Consider the following 20,948-nt stretch of genomic DNA (forward strand, 5'->3'; position numbering starts at 1 on the left):
TAAAACTGAAAGTTCAATTTACAAGAAGATTTAAATCAAATTTTAACGTACATAGGGGGTCTACACTGACGTCATCAACATGGCGGGGTATCGAGTATCGAGTACTCATGGCTGTCACTTGCATTGTCATACATGCCGCAGCCTACTTCACGTCGCTGAATATATTGGGAGTGACTAAGTCTAAGTGAGTGTGTGTCGCGACTAAGAAAATTAATAATAAATGCATTAATACGCCCCACAAACTGGCAACTGTTATTGCAGTAATTGTCGCACAACGGTTACCTTACGTGAAAGCAAGATTAAAAATTGCAAACGCCCATTTGAAATCAAATTGATATAATTTTTCTTTTCTTTATATTGTCCCGATTACAACTACAAATAAAAGTGTGCAAAGTGTGAGAGCAAAATACACGGATAAAGAAAAACGCATTAAGAAACGGCGGCGCGTAAGGATTATTGGATTTTACATTTACACAGACACACACACGCGAGTATCCCAATCAGTAGGAGCAGGAGGAACAAGTTATTTAAACACACATCAAAATGGGTGCAAGGGAAGACGAATACGATTATCTTTTCAAAGGTAAAAATTATAAACATGGATCTAAGGTTGCGTTGCTTGTAATTAATTATCCACTAGCCGGTTGTTGGTTGGTTTCACTGGTCGTGGGACTCGAGAATTTCGAAAAGGAACAAGGCTTACAATTTTAATGTGGCAATTATGACGCAGTAGTTCAACGGCACTAATTAAAACTAATTGGCATAACAAATGCAGACATGGCATTCATACATCCACAGACCCCTATGCTTTAAAGTCCATATGTCGTTTATTTTATTATTATTTCCGATCGCGTTATTTGGTAAAAATGTTCTTCAGGGCAATATCACAAAATACGCCCCCTAGCGGTGCTTAGCTGAATTCTATACGACTTTTATGTGTGTATATTGTTGTTGTTGTTGTGTGCCCTTTTGCTTTCTCGTGCTCTCTTTACATTATAGCTGTGCCTCTTCATCGTCCCCTTTCTTTGTTCAAATACACCCGTAACTACTTCGCCGTTAAGTGCTGTCAGTTTGTCATTGCGTTTCCATTGCTGTTCGTTCTTTGCTTCTGTTGGCAGCAGCCAGTGTGACACGTTGCATAAATCGTAATAATAATCATGATAAAAGAGTCAAATAGTAAAAACAATGATTTTACTTTGACTAGCTTTTAGTTATATTAAAACTACAAAAACTAGGTGTGTGTGTGTGTGTTTTTTTTTTTAAATTAGACGGCGGTTAAAGAGCAGCTCATTTAGTATATACATGTGGATATATTATTGTTTTTTTTTCTGTCCGATAGCTTTTATATTGAATTTTTGCAATTTCTTTTGCATGTTTTTTTCGCTCACATCTGTTATGAGTTGGCTTTGCTTTTATTGTCGCTCTCTCACTCTGCTCACAAACTGAATGAAAACTACATGTTTTTGTTGTCGGAGAGTTTATAAGTATGTAGACGCTCAGCGGATGCTAAAGCTACTCTTTTTCTGCTTGCACTGTGTGACTAGATCAATTTTCTCAAAGCATATTCATCTACATTGTAAGTTTTGTAGTTCTTAAATAAATTACTGCTGTATGCGGGCAGCCAGTCACAAACTTCTCACTTATTCTTTGTTGTCAGCTTTTTTGTGTGTGCTTAGGTATTTTGGGGTCAGCATTTTCTCTTCGTACTCTCGTTTGCATACGAGGGTACTAGGTACTAGGCTTTCAAAATGCTCAATTCTAAAGTGAAGTCGCCCCGTTATATAGTTAAAGATTTTTTGAACAATTATTGCATTGCGCGAGAGTGTTGTGACTATTAAGTGGGATTAAATTTGTCAAATTATCAGAATTTTGTTAAATATTTAAAGTCTGACGCACAGTAAAAAAAAAGATAAGCGATTAGTTGACTTGGTAACTTCATGTCTGAAATCCAAAATCTGCTATACATTTTTCTCTTTGTACATTGTGACAGACAGTAGAAGCACGCTAAATATCTTCTACATAAATGGATGTTGTGTTAACTTAATGGACCTAGAGCAGATCTTTAAAAAGAAAATAAAGCTATGAATCACCGTTACTCGTGAGCAGCTGTCAAGCAATCAAAAATAATGCTGATAGCTTCAGACTGAGAACTCACATTTACAACATTAAAAAAAAAAGCTTCGAAAGCGATAATCAGAGTAAGAGAAAACAGAGAACAGAGCGAGAGAGAGAGAGAGAGAGAGAGAGAGAAAAAAAATGAAAGAAAGTGATAGAATAAGAAAGGAAGGGAAGGAGAGAGAGTGAGAGCGTGTGTGTGAGTGTGAGAGAGTACAGAGATTATATTATCATATACTAGATAAACAAAACACATAGTGCTAGAAGTAGAAATTGCAAATGTGACAATAAAAATTATGCCGAATATGTTATCAATTTATTAACAGTGTAGCAAAATTCAAATGTAGGAATCAGTAAATTTGACAAATTTGAGTGATCTGGTTGTCCATAAAGCGTTACTTTTTATCACCATCACTAAAATTCCACAAGAGCATAACAAGAAATTAGTTGACCTTCAGGCACGCACCGTCAATAATTGAATACGGGAATTTATCCATGACCCATGACCCGTTGACCCCATGCACCAGCAAACGAACTGCGCAGCCAATAATTATGCAACTACAGAGACGAAGCTCAATTATTGCTTTATTTCTGTTAATGTTTTCTTTAATCCCAATTTTTATAGTTGTCCTGATCGGTGACTCTGGCGTAGGCAAAAGTAATTTGCTGTCGCGCTTTACGCGTAATGAATTCAATTTGGAGTCCAAATCAACAATTGGTGTGGAATTCGCCACACGAAGCATAGAGGTAAGTGTGCCTGGCTAAGTTTGTTATCCATCTCCAGATGGACTTCCATTGAAAAACTAAACAATTCTTACAAGTGTGTTGAGAAGGGACTTGGATTCTACAAATGTTCAATCCGCGCTCCAGATTCCAGACAAATATCATCTTACATTTAATGTATACACATATTTGCAGTTGTTCATATGCATACGTAATATCATAGTATAGTGTCTCTAAATCACCGAAAAGTTCTTAATATATGGAGATTTTTTATATCGGCAAATCGAATGTTGGCCAATACATACATTCTTGGTTAGGACCACGACCTATGCCGATCCAACCCACTCCATCTATGCTGTATGTATGAATGGATCAAATATTTATTAAAACTGAGTTAAATATCATAATGAAAGAGATGAAACTTATTGATCGATAGATACATAATAGATCGAGAGATTTAAAAAATAGAGTATACTATCGCCAAAATTAGCATAATTCAGATTTTTTTTATATTATCAATTAATCCATGAATTGCGAATAGTAAATAAAAATAAGAATAAAGGCTAGTTAGTAAAATTTTTCTACTCAGATTCAGATTAATATATAGTACAAATTAGGCCATTTTTTTTATAGTTTATTTAATTTCACAAAATTCATTTTTAATTTTTTTATATTTTCTTAAAATATCTCTAACCGTGTTAAGTCAATTTCATATGCAATGCAATTTAAACTCAAATTTTTTTTTTTTTTGCTCTCTAAGGTGGATGGTAAAACAATTAAGGCGCAAATTTGGGATACAGCCGGTCAGGAGCGCTATCGAGCTATCACTTCTGCATATTATCGTGGTGCTGTTGGGGCTCTGCTCGTTTACGATATTGCCAAGCATTTGACATACGAGAATGTTGAGCGATGGTTGCGAGAGCTCCGCGATCATGCCGATCAGAATATTGTAATAATGTTGGTGGGCAATAAATCTGATTTGCGACACTTGCGCTCGGTGCCGACGGATGAAGCAAAACTGTTTGCGGAGCGCAACGGCTTAAGTTTCATAGAAACATCGGCCTTGGACTCGACGAACGTTGAAACCGCATTCCAAAATATACTCACAGGTATAAAATTCCACTTACTGTAAAGTAAATCTAAAAATTCTAACCGGATTTCCGCTTACAGAGATCTATCGCATTGTGTCGCAGAAACAAATTAGAGATCCTCCTGAAGGTGATGTTATTCGTCCCTCAAATGTGGAGCCCATCGATGTAAAGCCCACTGTTACAGCCGATGTTCGCAAACAGTGTTGTCAGTGACCGCCCCAACGATTCACTGCGGCAGGAGTAGCAACTGCCGCCTGTAACAGCCAGAACAGCAATAGCAAGAGCAAGAGCAACAACAATTACAACTATAACAACGGCATAAGATGTTATTTTTTGAACCACAGCCACAAGCAGTTTGTCATATATGCATAAAAAAATACCAACAACAAAAGCAAAACAACAATCGCAACATCAACATCCGGCTGTAGTTAACAGCAGTTTAAACTGAAGTTTTAATATATATCGCATAAAGCATCGATAACTTCGAGGTCTGATGAAAATAGTTACAAAAGCATAAAGGGAAACACTAAAACACTCCAAATTCAGTTTAAGCTGTAGCTGTAACTATAATTTATATAAATATACATAAATGCTAATATTAAATATATTAATATTATTAATTTTCACAATATAAATATATAGTTGTAATTTTCAAAAAAAAAAAGGAAATTAAACAACTACAAATTGCTTTGTAAGTTCCATTAGTTGTCGTATTGTTTTTCCAGCAAAATTAGGCATACTTAACATATACATATAAAATGAATACACTTTTGACCTGGCTCTTATTCATTATAGTCTATTTATCATTAAAGTTTCAAGTTTCCCTTACGTCAAACGATTTCTCTACATTGCAGTTGCTTGCGTCGTTACAAACCCTTTTTTATTGGTTAATGTAATACCTTTTTTAAGCATGAAATAAAATTGAAACTTAAATTTAAAATATTATGCTTAGTTTTAACATTAAAGTTCATAAATGCAGAAACTTCGAAAATTCAATTTAAAATTGACCACAGGAATTCGTTAATAGCTAGCTGATAAAATAAACAGTAATGAAACTTTAAATACACAAACAAACAGCTATGTTGGAAAATGTTTATAATTTAAATAAATCAAGTTTACGCTTGTATATCAACTGTTGATTTTAAAGTGTACTTTTTCCGCCACAGTTTTTCGTTTCAAAAAATGGTTGTAAATGGGCACTCTAACTTGTGACTGATAATCCACGACATTCTATGTGCAGTGCATTTATTCATGATAATTATATATATATATTAAATATAAATTTACATATACATCAATCAATTTATTAACGAATTGTAGTGTCCAATATTATTAAAATAAATGGAATGCAATATTTAAGAAAAAATTTATCGATATATTTTATTATAGATATATATATATATTTGGTCACCTTATAATTCTTGAATGCATTTATCGATGTATCGAGCCAATCAGCTGAATGCTTTAGCAACACGTGCGGTTGTGGCTTTGATAATTGTTTAAATATATTTTTATAAGAAAGGAAATGGGAGGTGGTAAAAAGAAAGTACATCCGAAAACGCGCACTGCAGCGTTCAAAGCCAGTGAACCAAGTGAAATAGTTGAGGCCCCACACTCGTTCGTCATACACCGCGGTCTGTCCTGTCCGTATATCGCGGATTTAACTGTTGACTTTCGTCGAATAATGGAGCCGTTTACTGCATCCAATTTGCGTGAAAAGAAAATAAATCGCATCAAAGATTTTGTTAGTCTAAGCAGCTTCTTTCACGTCTCGCACATGGCAATTTTCAACAAAGCATCTACACAGTTGTCCTTTAAAGTGCTTCGCTTACCGCGTGGCCCATCTTTAACGTTCAAGGTATTTTGAATAGATTTGCTTTTACCATGAAAATGAATTGTCTACATATATGATAAAACCTCTCGTGGTCAACAGGTACATCAGTTTACGCTTGCACGTGACGTCATCTCTAGCAGTAAGAAGCAAATGTTTGATGTTGATTATTTCAAACATCCACCGCTTGTGATCATGAACAACTTTAGCGGCGAAGGGAAACATTTGAAATTAATGGCCGCAACATTTCAGAACATGTTTCCATCAATCAATTTGGCTCAAGTTAACATTGATACCATACGCCGCTGCCTTCTGTTCTCTTATAATTCAGAAACAAAGCTTGTAGACATGCGCCATTATGCGGTGCAGGTGGTTCCAGTGGGTCTAAAACGAGCTGTGCAGAAAATTGTCAGCGGTAATGTGCCAAATCTCAACAAATGTGAGGAAGTTGTCGATTTTGTGATGAAGTAAGACCAATATTGTCTAACATTGAAGCCATTTTATGTACTATTGAAATTTTGTAGGGATGGATATGCTTCGGAAGCGGATGCCGACGACGATGAGCAATCACATGTGGTGTTGCCCCAAACAGTGAAAGGCAAAGGGAATTTCGAAAACCACAAAAGCTCTGTGAAGCTGCACGAAATTGGACCTCGCCTAACAATGCAGCTTATGAAGATCGAGGAGGGTCTACTAACCGGCGAAGTGCTTTATCACGATCATATTGTCAAAACTGAGGAAGAGAAGGAAGCACTACGTAAATTAATTGAAAAGAAACGCAAATTGAAAGAGCTGCGCAAGAAGCAACAGAACGAGAATCGCGAACGCAATTTGAAATTGAAGAAAGAGCAAAACAGGGAAGTGAGGCGCAAAGAAACTGAAGAAAATGCAAGTGATGCGGACGATGATGCTCAATATTACAAAGATGAAGTTGGCGAAGAACCGGACGAGGGTTAGTGTTGATATAGTCCTGATGCATCAATATTTATTATATGTATTTATTTATATCACTTTTTACAGAACTTTTTAAGTTGGATAACACGGCGTCAAGAAAGCGGCCCAAATTACCAGCCGGTATGAAGCACAAAAACAAGAAAGCTAAATTAAATCAGAAACCTTTAAAGAAGTCTAAGGAAAAGTAGCAAATACAAAAGCAGAATATTATTATGAATACATAGTGTGATTTATTTCTGTGACATCCGTATCTAGGTAAACATTCGCTGCACCAGCTGTTTGTAGTTGGCATTGCTGCTTTTCCAGCTTGTTGCTATATTGTCCCGCAATTTAGTAAATTCTCGTTTATCTTCGTACTGGGGTACTCGCTCGATCAAATTTTGCGCCTTTTCAAACTCTTTCAGGTAATAGAAGGCCAATGCGCGCCGATAGATACTCTTCTCGCTCGGTTGCTCCTGGGTATCCACAAATTCTGTGTGGTATATAACGTGCTCGTAACGTTTCTCTAGTATCATACAAGCAGCCAAGTTGGTTTGTATCTGAACGAAGAGCTGCTCCATTTCATTGCCAGCGATGCCATTTTTTTGCTTATCCAGTTTGTCGAATGGTTTGTACGTGATTAGTAATTTAGCTGCACGTGAGAAATAGTCACAGGCAAACTTCGGATATGCCTTATACATGGCTACGCCGTTCTCTTTGTACTTTAATGCCAGATTATACATTTCTCCTGCGCTCAGTTTGTCGATTTGCTTATTGCTCACAATTCGATCTAACTTCAGCTCAAATTCCAAACATTCGCCAGTTTTGGTGGTAATGCTGCAAGCTGAGGTTTCGCCGATTACAAACTGTTGCAATAATATTTCTATATAGCAATCAATGGGGCTATCTGCGCTGCCCATATCCAATGTGTACTGTTGTGGCTCTTTGGAAACCAAGTATTTACTGGGCCTGGAGCCCAGGTTAGCGCACGGCTTTTTTACGGTAAATGCGACAGTGCTTACCAAAAGAGGTTTCTCAACCCTTTGGAATTCTAAACTTAGCACTTTTTTCTGCAGACCACGAGCTACGTCGCTCCACTCTTTTCCAACGTACCAATCCATTGCAGAAAAATTACCGAATATTTCAGTTGGAAAACTGTTTAGATTCTTCTAGTTACTAACAATCAACTGTTAAACTCAAAAGAAACTGTTTAGAAAAACAGTGTGACCAATAGTCGACAATCCAAATGCACACAATAAAGAAAAACTGGATAACATAATTCTTGAGCCCGAGCTGAAGTTAACATGCATAAAATAAAGCTACGACACATTCAACAGGCCAGAGGCCTTTCTCAACTGTTACAAAAGGTATCAATGAGTTCCCAGCCAAATGTTTATGTGACTCGTCCGGATGTGGATGACAGTGGACTGGAATTGCTGCGTAAGAGGTTGTTTGTTGTTTGTTGCCTTAAATTATTTTTAATCTCGTTATCTGATGTTTTTGAGCAGTTGCAATGTGTCAACATGGTCACAGCCTTTGCCAGTGCCGCGAGATGAATTACTTCGTCAGGTTAAGGGCAAGGATGCTCTATACTGTGCTCTAACGGATAAAATCGATGCCGCCGTGCTTGATGCGGCTGGAACGCAGTTAAAATGCGTGGCCACCATTTCAGTAGGTTTTGAGCACATTGATGTGGAGGAGTGCAAAAAACGTGGCATTCGCGTTGGGTACACGCCCGACGTACTGACCGACGCCACAGCCGAGCTAACGCTCGCATTACTGCTAGCTACTAATAGACGTTTGTTCGAGGCCAGCAAGCAGGTTTACAATGGCGGCTGGAAATCGTGGGCACCCATGTGGATGTGTGGTCAAGGATTGAAGAACTCTCGTGTTGGTTTGTATGGATTTGGACGCATTGGTCAGGAGATTGCTGCTCGCATTGTACCTTTCAAACCAGCTCAGATAACCTATACGACTCGCACTGCTAGGCCAGCGGAGGCAGCTAAGGTTAATGCTCAGCGCGTGGACTTTGACGAGATGCTCTGCTTATCGGATTTTATTGTGGTTTGCTGCTCTCTAACCCCTGATACCAAGGAAGTATTTAATGCTTCTGCATTTGAGAAAATGAAACCCAATTGCATTTTTATCAATACGGCACGAGGTGGAGTTGTGGATCAAAATGCTCTTTATGACGCTCTCCATTCGAAGCGGATACTTGCTGCAGGCTTGGATGTGACCACACCTGAACCACTGCCACTTGATGATCCACTCTTAAAACTAGACAATATTGTTATATTGCCGCATATTGGCAGCGCAGACATTGAAACCCGCAAGGAGATGTCCCGTATAACGGCCAGAAATATTTTGGCGGCTTTGAATGGTTGCCAAATGGAGGCCGAAGTGATGTGAATCAATCTTAAATGCTAGAATATCACCAATCGTCTAATCTCTGATAATAGTAATTAAGGCCAGCAATAAAATTAAATTTAAAAAAAAGAAGAAATATAGAATGAGTCGTTCCTTAGATAAGTTATATAAGATGATTATACTTTTGTTGGCGAAAACATATTTATCTAAATATTAATTAAATATTGGTTAACATGGAACTGTTAAATAATTTTATAGAAATGTGTGTGACTATCGTCAAAATCTTTAGATGATAGATGCTTGCGTGTTTGGTTAGTGGTGCTAGCTTATCGATTGCACATCAATAAAACCATGTATAGGTTTTATCACTGACCACTGTGTTCTATGATTAGTGGTTTTAATTAAGTATTAATATATTTTCTATTCATATTACTACCCAGAATATATTGTATTTTATACATACATATATTCCTCCCTTTATTTTAAGATGCTGATTTGAATTAATAAAAAGCTTCTCAATATACGGTATGCACATACATATATTCTATATTTCATATTTTGGCACAATTCCAAAGTTCTATGAATGACGCAAAAAAATTAAAAAAATAACGCTGAGAATTTTTTGATAATAAATACGAAACTTGTTTATCTGATTTCCAAAACGGCTCCACAATTTTTTACAAGGAATTGAATGCACATTACAAGGCTGCCTTTACAAACTATGTACATTGCAACAGATTGCGTAGGTTTACTTATTTTTTCAAGTACTCAAACTTTTAAATTGAACGGACATTAAAATAAAATCGAAAGCTACTCATCGACAAATTTTGACGATAGTCCAAAATTATCAATGTCCACTCCTATCTACTCATTTGAGACTGTTGGTCAATATTTATTTCTTAATTTCATTTTATTTATTTATATGGGACACTTTATTTTTAATCAATTTAGTGCATACAAAAGTGTTGTGTTTAACATTTTTTAAATTTAAGAGTACAGGACACATTGTCCTTTTCTACTTATATACAATTATATTTTTATAATATGGAAATTGATTCGTTATAGTTTAACATAATTATATATAAAAACCCCATAAAAAATAACTGACTTAAAAACAAGAATTTAAATTAAACTTATTTCTACTATGTACATATGTAAGATAATATTATTAATGTGTGGGTAAATGGAACCTGAACATTATTTATGAAGTTAGAATGCAGCTTCTCTATTCTACTTGATGCTAATTCTACAAATTTTATTCCATTAGCAAAGATTGAGTCGCCATGCAATATTAAACGAATTTTACCAAGACTTTAAGTAGTTAGAACTTATTTTATTTGCTGTATGAAATTTATTTTACAATAAAAATGTTCCGATAGTAGCACTGGTAACACTATTGCTCACTGCTCTTAACAGTTGAGCAAAATGCTAAGTTAACAGCATGCGCCATTTTTTTCGTATCGTTCCTTCTTTTTACTGTTTCAGCGCGTGGCAGTTGTGGCCCCGGTTCCGTGCAGTTGTTAATTGCAATTTTGCCAGAAATTTGAACTCATATTTTAAAACACCAACGCCAAGATGAGAATCTACAAGGATATCATTACCGGTGATGAGATGTTCACCGACACCTACAAAATAAAACTGGTTGATGAGGTTATCTACGAAGTCTATGGAAAATTAATCAGCCGTACAGAGGGAGATATTCAGCTTGCAGGCGCCAATCCCTCGGCCGAGGAAGCAGATGAAGGCACAGAAGTAAATGTCGAGCGAGGAGTCGATATTGTTCTGAATCATCGTCTGGCAGAATCTTTTGCCTTCGGAGATAAAAAGTCGTACACTGTCTACCTGAAAGAATACATGAAGAAAGTTCTGGCAAAACTGCAGGAAACCGCCCCCGACCAGGTTGAAATTTTCAAAACCAACATGAACAAAGCTATGAAAGACATTCTGGGCCGTTTTAAGGAGCTCCAGTTCTTCACGGGAGAATCCATGGATGTCGACGGCATGGTAGCCATGTGTGAATACCGAGACATCGATGGCCAAAGCGTTCCAGTTTTCATGTTCTTCAAGCATGGACTTGAGGAGGAGAAGGTCTAAGCTGCACGCTCCGTTCTGTATGTTTCGATTCAGTGGCTTGCACTGCAGAAGAGCGAGCAACGCCCAATGCAAGGCAAAAGCAACAGCCACCACTGAACGAACAAACATAAACTAACAAAAACACAAAGGCAGACAGCGGACACATACTCACGCATACATACCCATTTCAAACGGATTTCTTTAGTTACGGTTTTTTTTATTTTTGGCAGCAGTTCGATAAAATTTATGTTTATGTATGAAAAATTGAAAACAAATTGGAGAGTTAATTCCGTTTTATTATTTAGAATCAATGAATGTAAATGTTGTTTTATGGAATGAGCAAAATTTGTAGTTATAACTGAAGGAGAGCCTCGAAGAAGAAGAACCAGTTCACCAGGAGCCACACTCACACAGTAGCTAAAAATAACTAAATTATCGTATAACTATTGTAATTGAATGCAGCGTAATTTAATATTTTTATACAGCAAAGCAATTTTTGTGTAGTTTCTTATATGTTTTCAACACGCAATGTCAAAAAAAAAAAAGGAACAAGAAAAATAAGAAAATTTGTATGTATTAAAACAAATATATAAAACGGAAACCATATACACAAACTGAATTCGTAAATTATATTAACACGTTTTCTTCCTCTGGTGGGTTCAAGTAGGCACAGGCGAGACGGCATTGCAGCTGCGTCTACTGTTATGAACACACGCTTCGTGTGGCATTGACTCAGACAAGGTCTAGGCAACCCAAATGTTATTGACCTTTGGCAGTGATACATACGAATGTTTGTCTGTACGACTGCTGTCATGCGCAATGTACATTTGTTCGCCTTGTCCTGATGCACCACCGTAAGTAAATTGTCCTATATTTTGAAGGCTTTGAGAAATTCAATATAACCTCAATCATCTGCATACCACTTTGCTGAGCTGTGCAATGCACACATATGTATATATATGTATATGTACGTCATACGTCAAGAAAGCTTTTTCACATTTGTTTGTGTGTGCTCTGCTCGAGCGTCTATAGTCTAGAAGCTTATCGTATACAATCACACTTTCGCACATTCACAAAGACGCACGTGTATACCTGTTAGATCGCGTGTACGTTTGCGTACAGTGCGGACTGCCTACAATGACTACATGTGAGGCACGTATTTTAATATATTTATATAAATACATATATACATATATATTTTATTTTTATTTGTTAGTTTTGATAATATTTTAATATTCATTATTAAGCTCTTTCTCAAAATGAAGATATTTCTTAAAGTTAGTTACTGTTTATGGGATGTTATCTTCTTAGACAGGAATATGGAATTTCTGATAGCCTGGCCAGAAAGTACTCCTGAGAAAAAAAAAACTAAACCATTCTTTGTTTATAAAAACGATTTTAACAAATTCTATTTTATTTCGTTCGTATTTTGATGCAGCAAAAACTGTGGCTTATTGCAATTTTGATTCGCATTTCCATTTAAACAATGGAATTTTGGTAGATGTGTGTATTATTCAGTCAAACTTTTCGTACATATGTATATGAAGTAGGTTTGTTCTGTCCAATCATAAAAAAAGACTAAATAAACTCCATGTACCATGAAGAATGCACAAGTTTTGGACTTATATATTACAATTATACTAGGATTCTATATAGACAGCAGTTGCTGAATTGTTGCACTACATTCACTTTGCTTCGCTTTGATAATGTTGGAATGAATCATTTTAACAAATTTAAGTAGAAAATAAATTAACAAAATTTTCACAATTAATTAGATTTACATTTTACAGCTTGTTTTTGTTATTTTATAGTGCATTTAGCCTACTAAACTAAAATTTGGGTAAATAAAAGCACATAATTATCATCGTACTACAAATACGCACACACAACTCTCGCGCTGCTCAATATACATAGTGTTTATATATATATAATAACATATATATACATGGACAGGAGGAAGTTGGATCACACATAGTCGAGCTGAATGTAGATCTGTTTTACGCCCACCGCTTCAAAGATCATGCGCGTATGCGTTACCACATACGTGGGATCCACATTCTTCGATACCTCCAGCTTGATGGCACCCACATAGACATCTGAGCAAAGCGTCCAGAAGTGCGGCTCTTGCACCGAATAGACTCCAGCCAAGCCAGTCACCTTTTGGTAGCACTGCAGCAGCGAACGATCCAGTGCGGTTGGCTGGCGTTGCATCAGTATCAGTATGGATTCCTTGATTAAGCTGAGCACGCTAAGCCCAATAAGCAGCGCTATGAATATGGAGCAAATTGGATCCGCTATCATCCAGCCAAACATTTGCATGAGCACTGCAGAAATGATGACGCCCACCGAGCCGAGCGTATCGGCCAATATGTGCAAAAAGACGCCGCGCATGATCTGCGAATTGCTTCCAGTACCAAGATCATGCGAGTGTCCATGGCTCATGCTGTGATCATGTGAGTGTCCGTGACCTGGAAAACCATAGCAAGAGAGAGAGAGATACAGTTATTGGCAAACTACGCCTATAGCAACTCTTTACCATTGTCCATAGAGATAGCCTGATGATTGTGATTAGAATGAGCGTCATGACTGTGTCCATGAGAGTGTCCATGTGCTCCGCCCCCTCCGCCGTGAGAGTGCCCATGTCCTCCGCCGCCGCCGCCGTGCGAGTGGCCATGACCGCCATGATTGAACGCGTAGATACCTACGAGATTGACAAGAAGTCCTAGCACAGACACCACAAACAGCCGCTCATGCTTCACTTCGGGCGGCTCTATGAGACGCTCGACGCCCTCGGAAAGTATGAAGAAGGCAATGAAGAGCAAAAACAAGCTGTTCACAAAGCCAGCTAGTACCTCGGCCCGCACATATCCATAGGAAAACTTATCATTCGCTTTCCATTTCGTTATGACCGAGGCAGCCAAACCAGCTAGCAGCCCCGTGCAGTCGAAGAACATGTGGAACGAGTCCGAGATCAAACCTGATTATAAACATAAATATAGTTATGAACCTTATAAGTAATACAATATAAATATGTTCGTTATGCTAACCCAAGCTATTTGTCAAGATGCCATAGAAGAGTTCCACGAAGGCAAAACTAAGATTGAGCATCAAAAAGAGAAACAAGTTACGAGAATTGGGATCGGCGAAGATCAGGCGTTTCCAGCTGTTCAGCTTCTCCTTCACTCGGTAGCCAAAGTTGCTGCGATCCTTGTGCGTTAATGGTATCATTTTAGCGGTAAACGTGTAGAATGTGCTGAGACAGAGATATGAAACAATAAAAAAAATCTTTACTGTTGTTATCACACACACGACCAACACGCACACACACACATACACACATTAATTTAGCTCGTAATTGTTTGCATACGTGGTATTATCGCTGGGCTAAGCCTGGGCCCACTCCACCTGCTGCTGCTTTAAACGCTTTAAGAATTTCTCTGCAGCGTCGGCGGCAACTTTTTTGTGTAAATAGCCGCACGCAACGTTTCCTGCTGCGTCAACGTGCCGCTCAGACAGCCGTTTATTTACACAGGTGTTGGCAGTACCGCTTTTGTTTTTGAATTTTTTTATTTTACTGAGGACTTGCAATTTAATTCATTTTCTTTTTTAAATCAGTCGAAAACACAATCCGCACCAATCTGCCGTGTTGTCATCAAAATAGACGTCTGGTTACCCAGTAAACATTCATTCCGTCAACAGGGTTGCACAACTAACGATATTGGCATTCACACAAAACTATCGAACCCGTGTATGCAGTCTACTCAAACAAATATTTAATTTAAAAAGTATGTAGTAAATAGCCTATAAGCTGCAATACAGCTTATGCTTAAATAAACTAAAACATTCCCATTCCCTCTGGTATTTCAAAATGCAATACAATCAAATGTTACACTCATGTTTCTTACATCAAAAAGCAAGTTTATTCAACATTCTACTACATGTAGCAGAGCCTTGGTACTTCCATACAATCAATTGTTATATTGTAAAATCGCGTGCGGCACTGTAGATGTGTGGTAAAACTAAATTTACGCCTCATCACCCTTGGTGGCACGTGTGTAGATGACCTGGGAATGATGCTGCACGACCTGCTTAATGAGACCTAGAAATAGTTTGTTTTGAAATTATGCTCTATATGTGCACCAATCAGATTATGTTCCCTTACCCTTTTCGCGCAGCTCAATTAGAGCGCGCTTGGCCAAAGAGCCACGGATCTTCAATCGCTCAGAGACAACCGAGGGTGTGATCAGTTTATAAGCGGGCACCTCCTTGTATAATTTCTCGTAGGTGGCCTTATCGAACAGAACTTGATTGTTCAGCTTATCCCTGACTTTGCCTTTGGACCACTTCTTCTTCTTGGCCTTGCCGCCACCGGAGCCCTCCTTCTTCTTTTGTGTCTTTTGCGGCTGCTTGGCCGACGACTTTGCGTCCTTCTTAGGCGGCTGTTACGAATAAACAAACACATATTATGTACAATGGGTATATATGTAATTTCAAAATAAATTATGTGTATTTTGGTATGCACATATGATTTGAAAACGTTCACTTTCGAGGTTATGGATCTCTCGTTTGTTTGCTGCACGCACAGGTAGATTCCGACATGTTTGGCTTCACAAATGTAACTTAATTTATAGCCCACCACATTATCGCCAGTTTATTACAGTATATCCATCACTTAAATGCCATTTCCATGCTGCAAACCATTTAAAAAGTATAAAAAACCTTAGCAGCCGAACTCACCATCGTGAAAACCCAATGCAGAAAGATGGAGGACGGAAATTGACAGGGTTACCATGCATTGTCAAAATCGGCAGAGTTGCATGTTCTTATTATCGCAGCCGGACGCTATTACTTATCGATAGCTAGTACAAAGGCGCAACTCGTAAGGCCTGCTTGGCGTGTTTTTTGTTGTTTCACCAAGTATTGTAACAAACGTTTCACTCGACATCTGTAAGTTTGATTCTCAAACATAATTGTTTGGTGCCCATATTAACCCAGAAAAAACTGACTATTACGTATATAGTACATCCACAGAAACAAAGCCATGGAACATCGTTACGGCTTAAGCAATTCGCCTCGTTTGTCAAAACCCATGGCTGATTCCACATGGATTGGTGGCATGTCTGCGTATGCATAAATTAAAATAAATTAATTTATCAATGTACATTGTTAATGCTAAACTTTATTTTCCAGGACGCAGCGATCAATGACACAGCAAATGCAAAGGAGCTCTATATCGAGGGAGCACAACAACTCGAGCCTTTGTCTAAGCAATAGCTTTACAAATGATTCACCGCAAAATAGGAGTCTACATACAACATCGAGAACATCGAGTGTATCTAAAACGGCACGACAACGGCTAAATCTCAGTCATATGGATCCCAAGTAAGTAATGCATATAATACTTTATACTTATAATTATAATAACTCTCCCACTTAGAACGTTTGCGGACGTAAACAGCAGCGGATTAGCGTCGCGTATTGTGGAATACCAGCGGGACCGTAGCACTGGTGGCCGTGGTCTGCAACGCAGCATCTCCTATAATAATATTTATAATCCACTTACGCAGCCACGCCGTTGTAGTATAGTTTCATCGCCTCTATCCCATAAGCCCAACCTGCCATCAGTGTCTATAACACGTATAGCGCCGCCTGAGCGAAGCTTCTACTGTGGCAACACATTGCCCAGCTTGCTGCGCTCGAATTCGCTGGTTGGCGTGGAGAAAAAAAGTGACCAGCAGTTGTCGAGAGAGAATCGTCCAATTATGCATCCACCTCCGCTGCAGCACGAAAGCGAACCCACGCGCAGTGTCCTTGAGGAGCTGAAGGAGATATCACGCAAGCGCATCAATAGCGGTGTAAGTCAACGTCTAACCATTGGTGACTGCCATGGTGGAAACTGCTTTGGCTCAACTAATACAAATTATTTGCAGGAAATACAACCTAACGATTACACTAGTAAAAAGAGCTGTAATCGCTTAACTGACTATGTGGATCATCATTTACACCAGCAGCACCAACCGCAGCAGCATCAGTTATCCATGCTGCAATCTCAGTCGGGTTTCAAGCGACAGCGTGAATTGACTGTTACAGTACCACGCCGTTTGCAACATACGGCCATAGCGCTGCCTCACCAGCATCAACATCACACTTTACATATGTCTCCACATCATTTTCCTGAGAGGATTTCCCCACAGCAGTCACCGGAGCAGCAGGCCAAGCGCCGTAATTGCAGCTACAGCAATGACATCGCAAGCTCATTAAGCTCCAGTCAGCTGCATAGCAATAAGCGGAAGCTATATGACATGCGTTCAGCTAGCAATACGTCCGCACTCAACGACAATGCCAGCAACGGCAGCAACAACAGTAGCTCACCTGAAACTTCGCCGCGCCCACAGGTGGCAAAGATACAGCGAAGTCAGGCGGCTACAACGGATCTACATTTAGAGAATTTGACTAGGACGCAGAGCACGCCGATCACTCCACTGCCAGCTACTCCAGCCCAGCGCGCGGCGTCCGCTCCCTTGGTAGAGGCCAAGTACGACCACAAACCCAAATTGACATTGTTCAATGCACAACAACGACAACCGCAACAGAAGCAGCAGCAGCAAGAACCACCAGAGCCCCAACAACAACAACAACACACTCAAGAGCAGGTTGACTTGGATAGTCCCGATGTGGATGCCAACGAATATGCGGGCATACAGTTTGTGAGGCCCAAACAGGATCAATCACTTGTCACCAGCAAAAACTCCCATTTGGAGCGTACACAGAAAACGAAGCTGGCTTTGATGTTGAGTAGTCTGCGGGGTGAAATCTTTCAAGATGAAACGTCAGCTGATGAAGCAGATACTTCCACAACCCCATCTTCTGTCGCACCGACAACAAAAAATACAAATCTAGCAACAAACACAAATGTAACAACGAACACTGCATCGACGAAACCGACTATACCAGCCACTGCTACCGTATCAACCGCCCCCGCTCAAGGTGTATCTACAATAACTGAAACAGAAGCACGGACGACAACAACGGCGGCAACAACAATGTCTGCACCAACACCAGCGCCAACTACCGCCAACAATAGCACATTGTCTGTGTTACCAGGAAAATCGAACGAAAATGCAACAATTGGAACAGGTGCTGTGCTAGGATTTACATTGCCAACAGCAACAGAGAAGCCAGCAACTACAACAACAGCAGAATCTACACCTGTGTTAACGTTTATGAATTCGAAGACGACAGCTACAACCACAGCCGGATCGACTGGGTTGCCTGCATTTACCTTTGGCAAGCCGGCAGCGGCAACAGATGTAAAACAGACTCCAGCACCAACAGAAACACTAGCAACACCAGCAACAACGGATCCAGCGAAAACACCATTTACATTTGGCACTGGCGCAAATAATGCACAAGCAACAGGAGCAGGATTAGGCGCACAAGCAGCAGCATCAACCGCAGTACAGGCAGCGCCATCAGCACCCCTTACGTTTAACTTTGGGAAGCCTGCATCAGGTGCGGCAACAAGTAGTACGTTAATTGCAACATCAGCAACTGCGCCAACAACAACAGCAGCAAGCACTTCCGTGTTCAGTTTTGGCACAGCTCCAGCTACAACTACAGCAGCAACCAGCAACAATCCTCTCATATTTGGCAGCAGCAACAGTAACAGTGAAACAGGAGCAACAATTGTTACTACAGCTGCGCCAGCAGCATCTCAGCCCAAGGAATCGACGCCTTTTGGCAGCAGCAGCAGCAATAGCAACAGCTTTGCCATCGGCTTTAAATCTCCTGCAACACCAGCAGCTGCAGTAACAGCCGCACCAGCCGCGCCAGCAATATTTAGTTTCGGCAAAACTCCAGCCGCTCCTGTCGTATTCGGTAGCTCAACAGCAACAACAACAACAGCAGCAACAGCACAGCCTGCATTTAACTTTGGTGGCACAGCAACTGCTACTGATTCTGCTTCTGCCGCTAGTGCAACTACTTCAACTACCAATGCAGTTTCAGCCGCAACACCAGCAGCAAACAACTCGAATATATTTGCTTTTGGCGGTGACAGCAAGCCCACGGTTAAAGCCACGCCTTTTACGCTGCCTAACAAAAGCGACAGCAACAATATATTTAGCTTTGGCGCTGGCGGCGATGGAGCAAAAATGGCAGCAACACCAGCCACGGCAGCACCAGCTGCAGTGCCCAGCGCCTTTAATTTTGGTGGATCAGCTTCTGCTGTATCAGTGGGCGGTGCACCAGCTACAAATGCATTCAGTTTCAGTGCACCAAATAAGTCAACGCCCTTATTCGGAGCCAGCAATGCAACAGAAAGCAAACCATTTACATTTGGTGTCACTGAGAGCACGCAACAGCAGCAGCAACAGCAGCAGCAACAGCAGCAGCAGCAACAGCAGCAGCAGCAACAACAGCAGCAGCAACAACAGCAACAGCAGCAGCAGACAGCACCAGCAGTGGGCGGCTTTTCATTTTCAGCTGTGGCTCCAAAAAGCGAATCTACAAATTTGTTTAAATCACCATTAGCCGTCGGAGCCGGTGGAGTGAAGCCAAGCTTTAATTTTGGAGGCAACACAACATTAGGAACAGCAGCAGCAACTCCAGCGGGCGCAGCCACGACAGGCAACGGCTTTGGTGGTTTTCCGGCAGCGGCACCGGCACCGGCAGCAGCACCGGCGCCTTCTGCTGCCAACAATCAGAAACTGTTTACGTTTGGGAGCAGTGCCACTCCCAGCAATGGAGCAAATCAAGGCGGAAACTTGTTCGCCAGCGCAGTGTCCGCTGTACAGAACCAGCAGCAGACTAAGCCTGGTGGCTTCTCCTTTGGCGCTAGCAACACGGCTAACAGCAGCAGCGCAACCAATGGAAATGCCAATGCGCCGTTTGCTTTTGGTGGTATCACATCACCGCAGGCCAGCGGGGTCAATGCGGCCAATAAACCGTTTACATTTGGCAACCCAGCGCCGTCTATGAATGGCTCAGCGCCTTTTACCTTTGGTAGCGGCGCTAATGCTCCTTCCACGCCGACATCAGCTCCGGGCATGCCTGGCCAGCAGATGAATCGCTTTGCACCGCCCACCACTCCGGAAAACCGACCCATACGACGCGCCACGAGACGGCTGCAAAAGTAGAAATCAACTCGACCGTTAAGATATATCCTGATTAAATTTAGGCCTTCAGTAATGCAATTGATCCATGCATGAAGTTAAGTTATAATCTGCAACGATAGTTAGTCTTTATTAAGTTATTTGGCAAATGAGAAAATAAAAAATAAATAAAAATCACAAAAGAATAAATGTGTAAATACGCAAGCAAATTGTAAACCATTTCCGCAATTGAGGCTAGGACTTGATACTGGAAATTTAAATAATTGATCATTTTTAAATAGCAAAGTAAAATATATTTACAATATAATTATAATGCTATATTTCTTAGCACTTGATACAGGATAACACTTAATCGGTCATCAGGCAGTAGAGATCTCCCGAAATTGACCTATTCAAAGAATCTACAAATCCAAAATATGCTCTTTTAATATTTATTGCATTAAAATTGAATATATAAATATTAAAACCATTTGCGGATTTCAGTTAATAAAAAGTGTTAGAGATTTTGAAAACAACAACCATATGGATTTCAGGATCAGCGCTTAGTCGGATATATATTTTATAGAAGCCATCGGCTAAAATTTCGGGCATCCCATGTCCTTTCGGCCGGCATTGATTAAATGTGTAAGTTCCTTTTTGCCAGGGCGTTTCCACTTTGTTTTTATATGCTTTGAGGTTTGAGCAATTTTTAAAATTTTCATA

The 20,948-nt window shown here is 39.8% G+C and overlaps 8 protein-coding genes across 12 annotated transcripts; 5 read left to right on the forward strand and 3 right to left on the reverse strand.

Moving 5' to 3' along the window:
• The first annotated feature begins 41 nt into the window (after positions 1-41).
• Positions 42-5,068, forward strand: Rab11 (RAS oncogene family member Rab11). The gene is made up of 5 exons (XM_018010819.2): positions 42-184; positions 386-583; positions 2,741-2,862; positions 3,599-3,947; positions 4,009-5,068. Exons 2-5 carry the CDS (start codon positions 544-546, stop codon positions 4,140-4,142), a joined length of 645 nt encoding a protein of 214 aa, XP_017866308.1. The 5' UTR covers positions 42-184; positions 386-543; the 3' UTR covers positions 4,143-5,068.
• A 283-nt stretch (positions 5,069-5,351) lies between these two features.
• On the forward strand, positions 5,352-6,931 carry ppan (Brix domain-containing protein peter pan). The gene is made up of 4 exons (XM_018000633.2): positions 5,352-5,787; positions 5,863-6,227; positions 6,285-6,712; positions 6,781-6,931. The coding sequence occupies exons 1-4, from the start codon at positions 5,455-5,457 to the stop codon at positions 6,900-6,902; spliced, it is 1,248 nt and encodes a 415-aa protein (XP_017856122.1). The 5' UTR covers positions 5,352-5,454; the 3' UTR covers positions 6,903-6,931.
• Bdbt (Bride of doubletime) lies at positions 6,922-7,909 on the reverse strand. Its single transcript, XM_018000635.2, has one exon. It carries the CDS (start codon positions 7,812-7,814, stop codon positions 6,966-6,968), a length of 849 nt encoding a protein of 282 aa, XP_017856124.1. The 5' UTR covers positions 7,815-7,909; the 3' UTR covers positions 6,922-6,965.
• A 39-nt stretch (positions 7,910-7,948) lies between these two features.
• LOC108608978 (glyoxylate reductase/hydroxypyruvate reductase) lies at positions 7,949-9,299 on the forward strand. The gene is made up of 2 exons (XM_018000634.2): positions 7,949-8,140; positions 8,202-9,299. The coding sequence occupies exons 1-2, from the start codon at positions 7,998-8,000 to the stop codon at positions 9,100-9,102; spliced, it is 1,044 nt and encodes a 347-aa protein (XP_017856123.1). The 5' UTR covers positions 7,949-7,997; the 3' UTR covers positions 9,103-9,299.
• Positions 9,300-10,510: 1,211 nt separating this feature from the next.
• Positions 10,511-11,763, forward strand: Tctp (translationally controlled tumor protein). Its single transcript, XM_018000774.2, has one exon. It carries the CDS (start codon positions 10,636-10,638, stop codon positions 11,152-11,154), a length of 519 nt encoding a protein of 172 aa, XP_017856263.1. The 5' UTR covers positions 10,511-10,635; the 3' UTR covers positions 11,155-11,763.
• Positions 10,880-14,840, reverse strand: ZnT86D (solute carrier family 30 member 7). Of its 4 annotated transcripts, none has more exons than XM_089462720.1 (4): positions 14,472-14,840; positions 14,181-14,386; positions 13,670-14,110; positions 10,880-13,601 (listed from the first exon to the last, which is right to left on the reverse strand). In XM_089462720.1, exons 2-4 carry the CDS (start codon positions 14,359-14,361, stop codon positions 13,099-13,101), a joined length of 1,125 nt encoding a protein of 374 aa, XP_089318846.1. In that variant the 5' UTR covers positions 14,362-14,386; positions 14,472-14,840; the 3' UTR covers positions 10,880-13,098. The 4 variants fall into 4 exon arrangements, with proteins under 4 accessions (XP_089318846.1, XP_089318847.1, XP_089318845.1 ...); XM_089462721.1 differs by having other exon boundaries at positions 14,181-14,418; XM_089462719.1 differs by having other exon boundaries at positions 14,468-14,840.
• Positions 14,841-15,030: 190 nt separating this feature from the next.
• On the reverse strand, positions 15,031-16,012 carry RpS25 (ribosomal protein S25). The gene is made up of 3 exons (XM_018019354.2): positions 15,871-16,012; positions 15,296-15,572; positions 15,031-15,232 (listed from the first exon to the last, which is right to left on the reverse strand). The coding sequence occupies exons 1-3, from the start codon at positions 15,871-15,873 to the stop codon at positions 15,159-15,161; spliced, it is 354 nt and encodes a 117-aa protein (XP_017874843.1). The 5' UTR covers positions 15,874-16,012; the 3' UTR covers positions 15,031-15,158.
• LOC108621820 (uncharacterized) lies at positions 15,940-20,435 on the forward strand. 2 transcript variants are annotated; one of them, XM_089462694.1, is made up of 5 exons: positions 15,940-16,080; positions 16,154-16,257; positions 16,324-16,515; positions 16,571-16,988; positions 17,064-20,435. In XM_089462694.1, the coding sequence occupies exons 2-5, from the start codon at positions 16,175-16,177 to the stop codon at positions 20,268-20,270; spliced, it is 3,900 nt and encodes a 1,299-aa protein (XP_089318820.1). In that variant the 5' UTR covers positions 15,940-16,080; positions 16,154-16,174; the 3' UTR covers positions 20,271-20,435. The 2 variants fall into 2 exon arrangements, with proteins under 2 accessions (XP_089318820.1, XP_089318821.1); XM_089462695.1 differs by having other exon boundaries at positions 15,963-16,080; positions 16,165-16,257.
• The last annotated feature ends 513 nt before the right edge of the window (positions 20,436-20,948 follow it).

The sequence above is a fragment of the Drosophila arizonae genome, chromosome 2, assembly GCF_054131065.1.
Source record: "Drosophila arizonae isolate 15081-1271.41 chromosome 2, UAZ_ARI_1.0, whole genome shotgun sequence".
Classification (NCBI taxonomy): domain Eukaryota; kingdom Metazoa; phylum Arthropoda; class Insecta; order Diptera; family Drosophilidae; genus Drosophila; species Drosophila arizonae.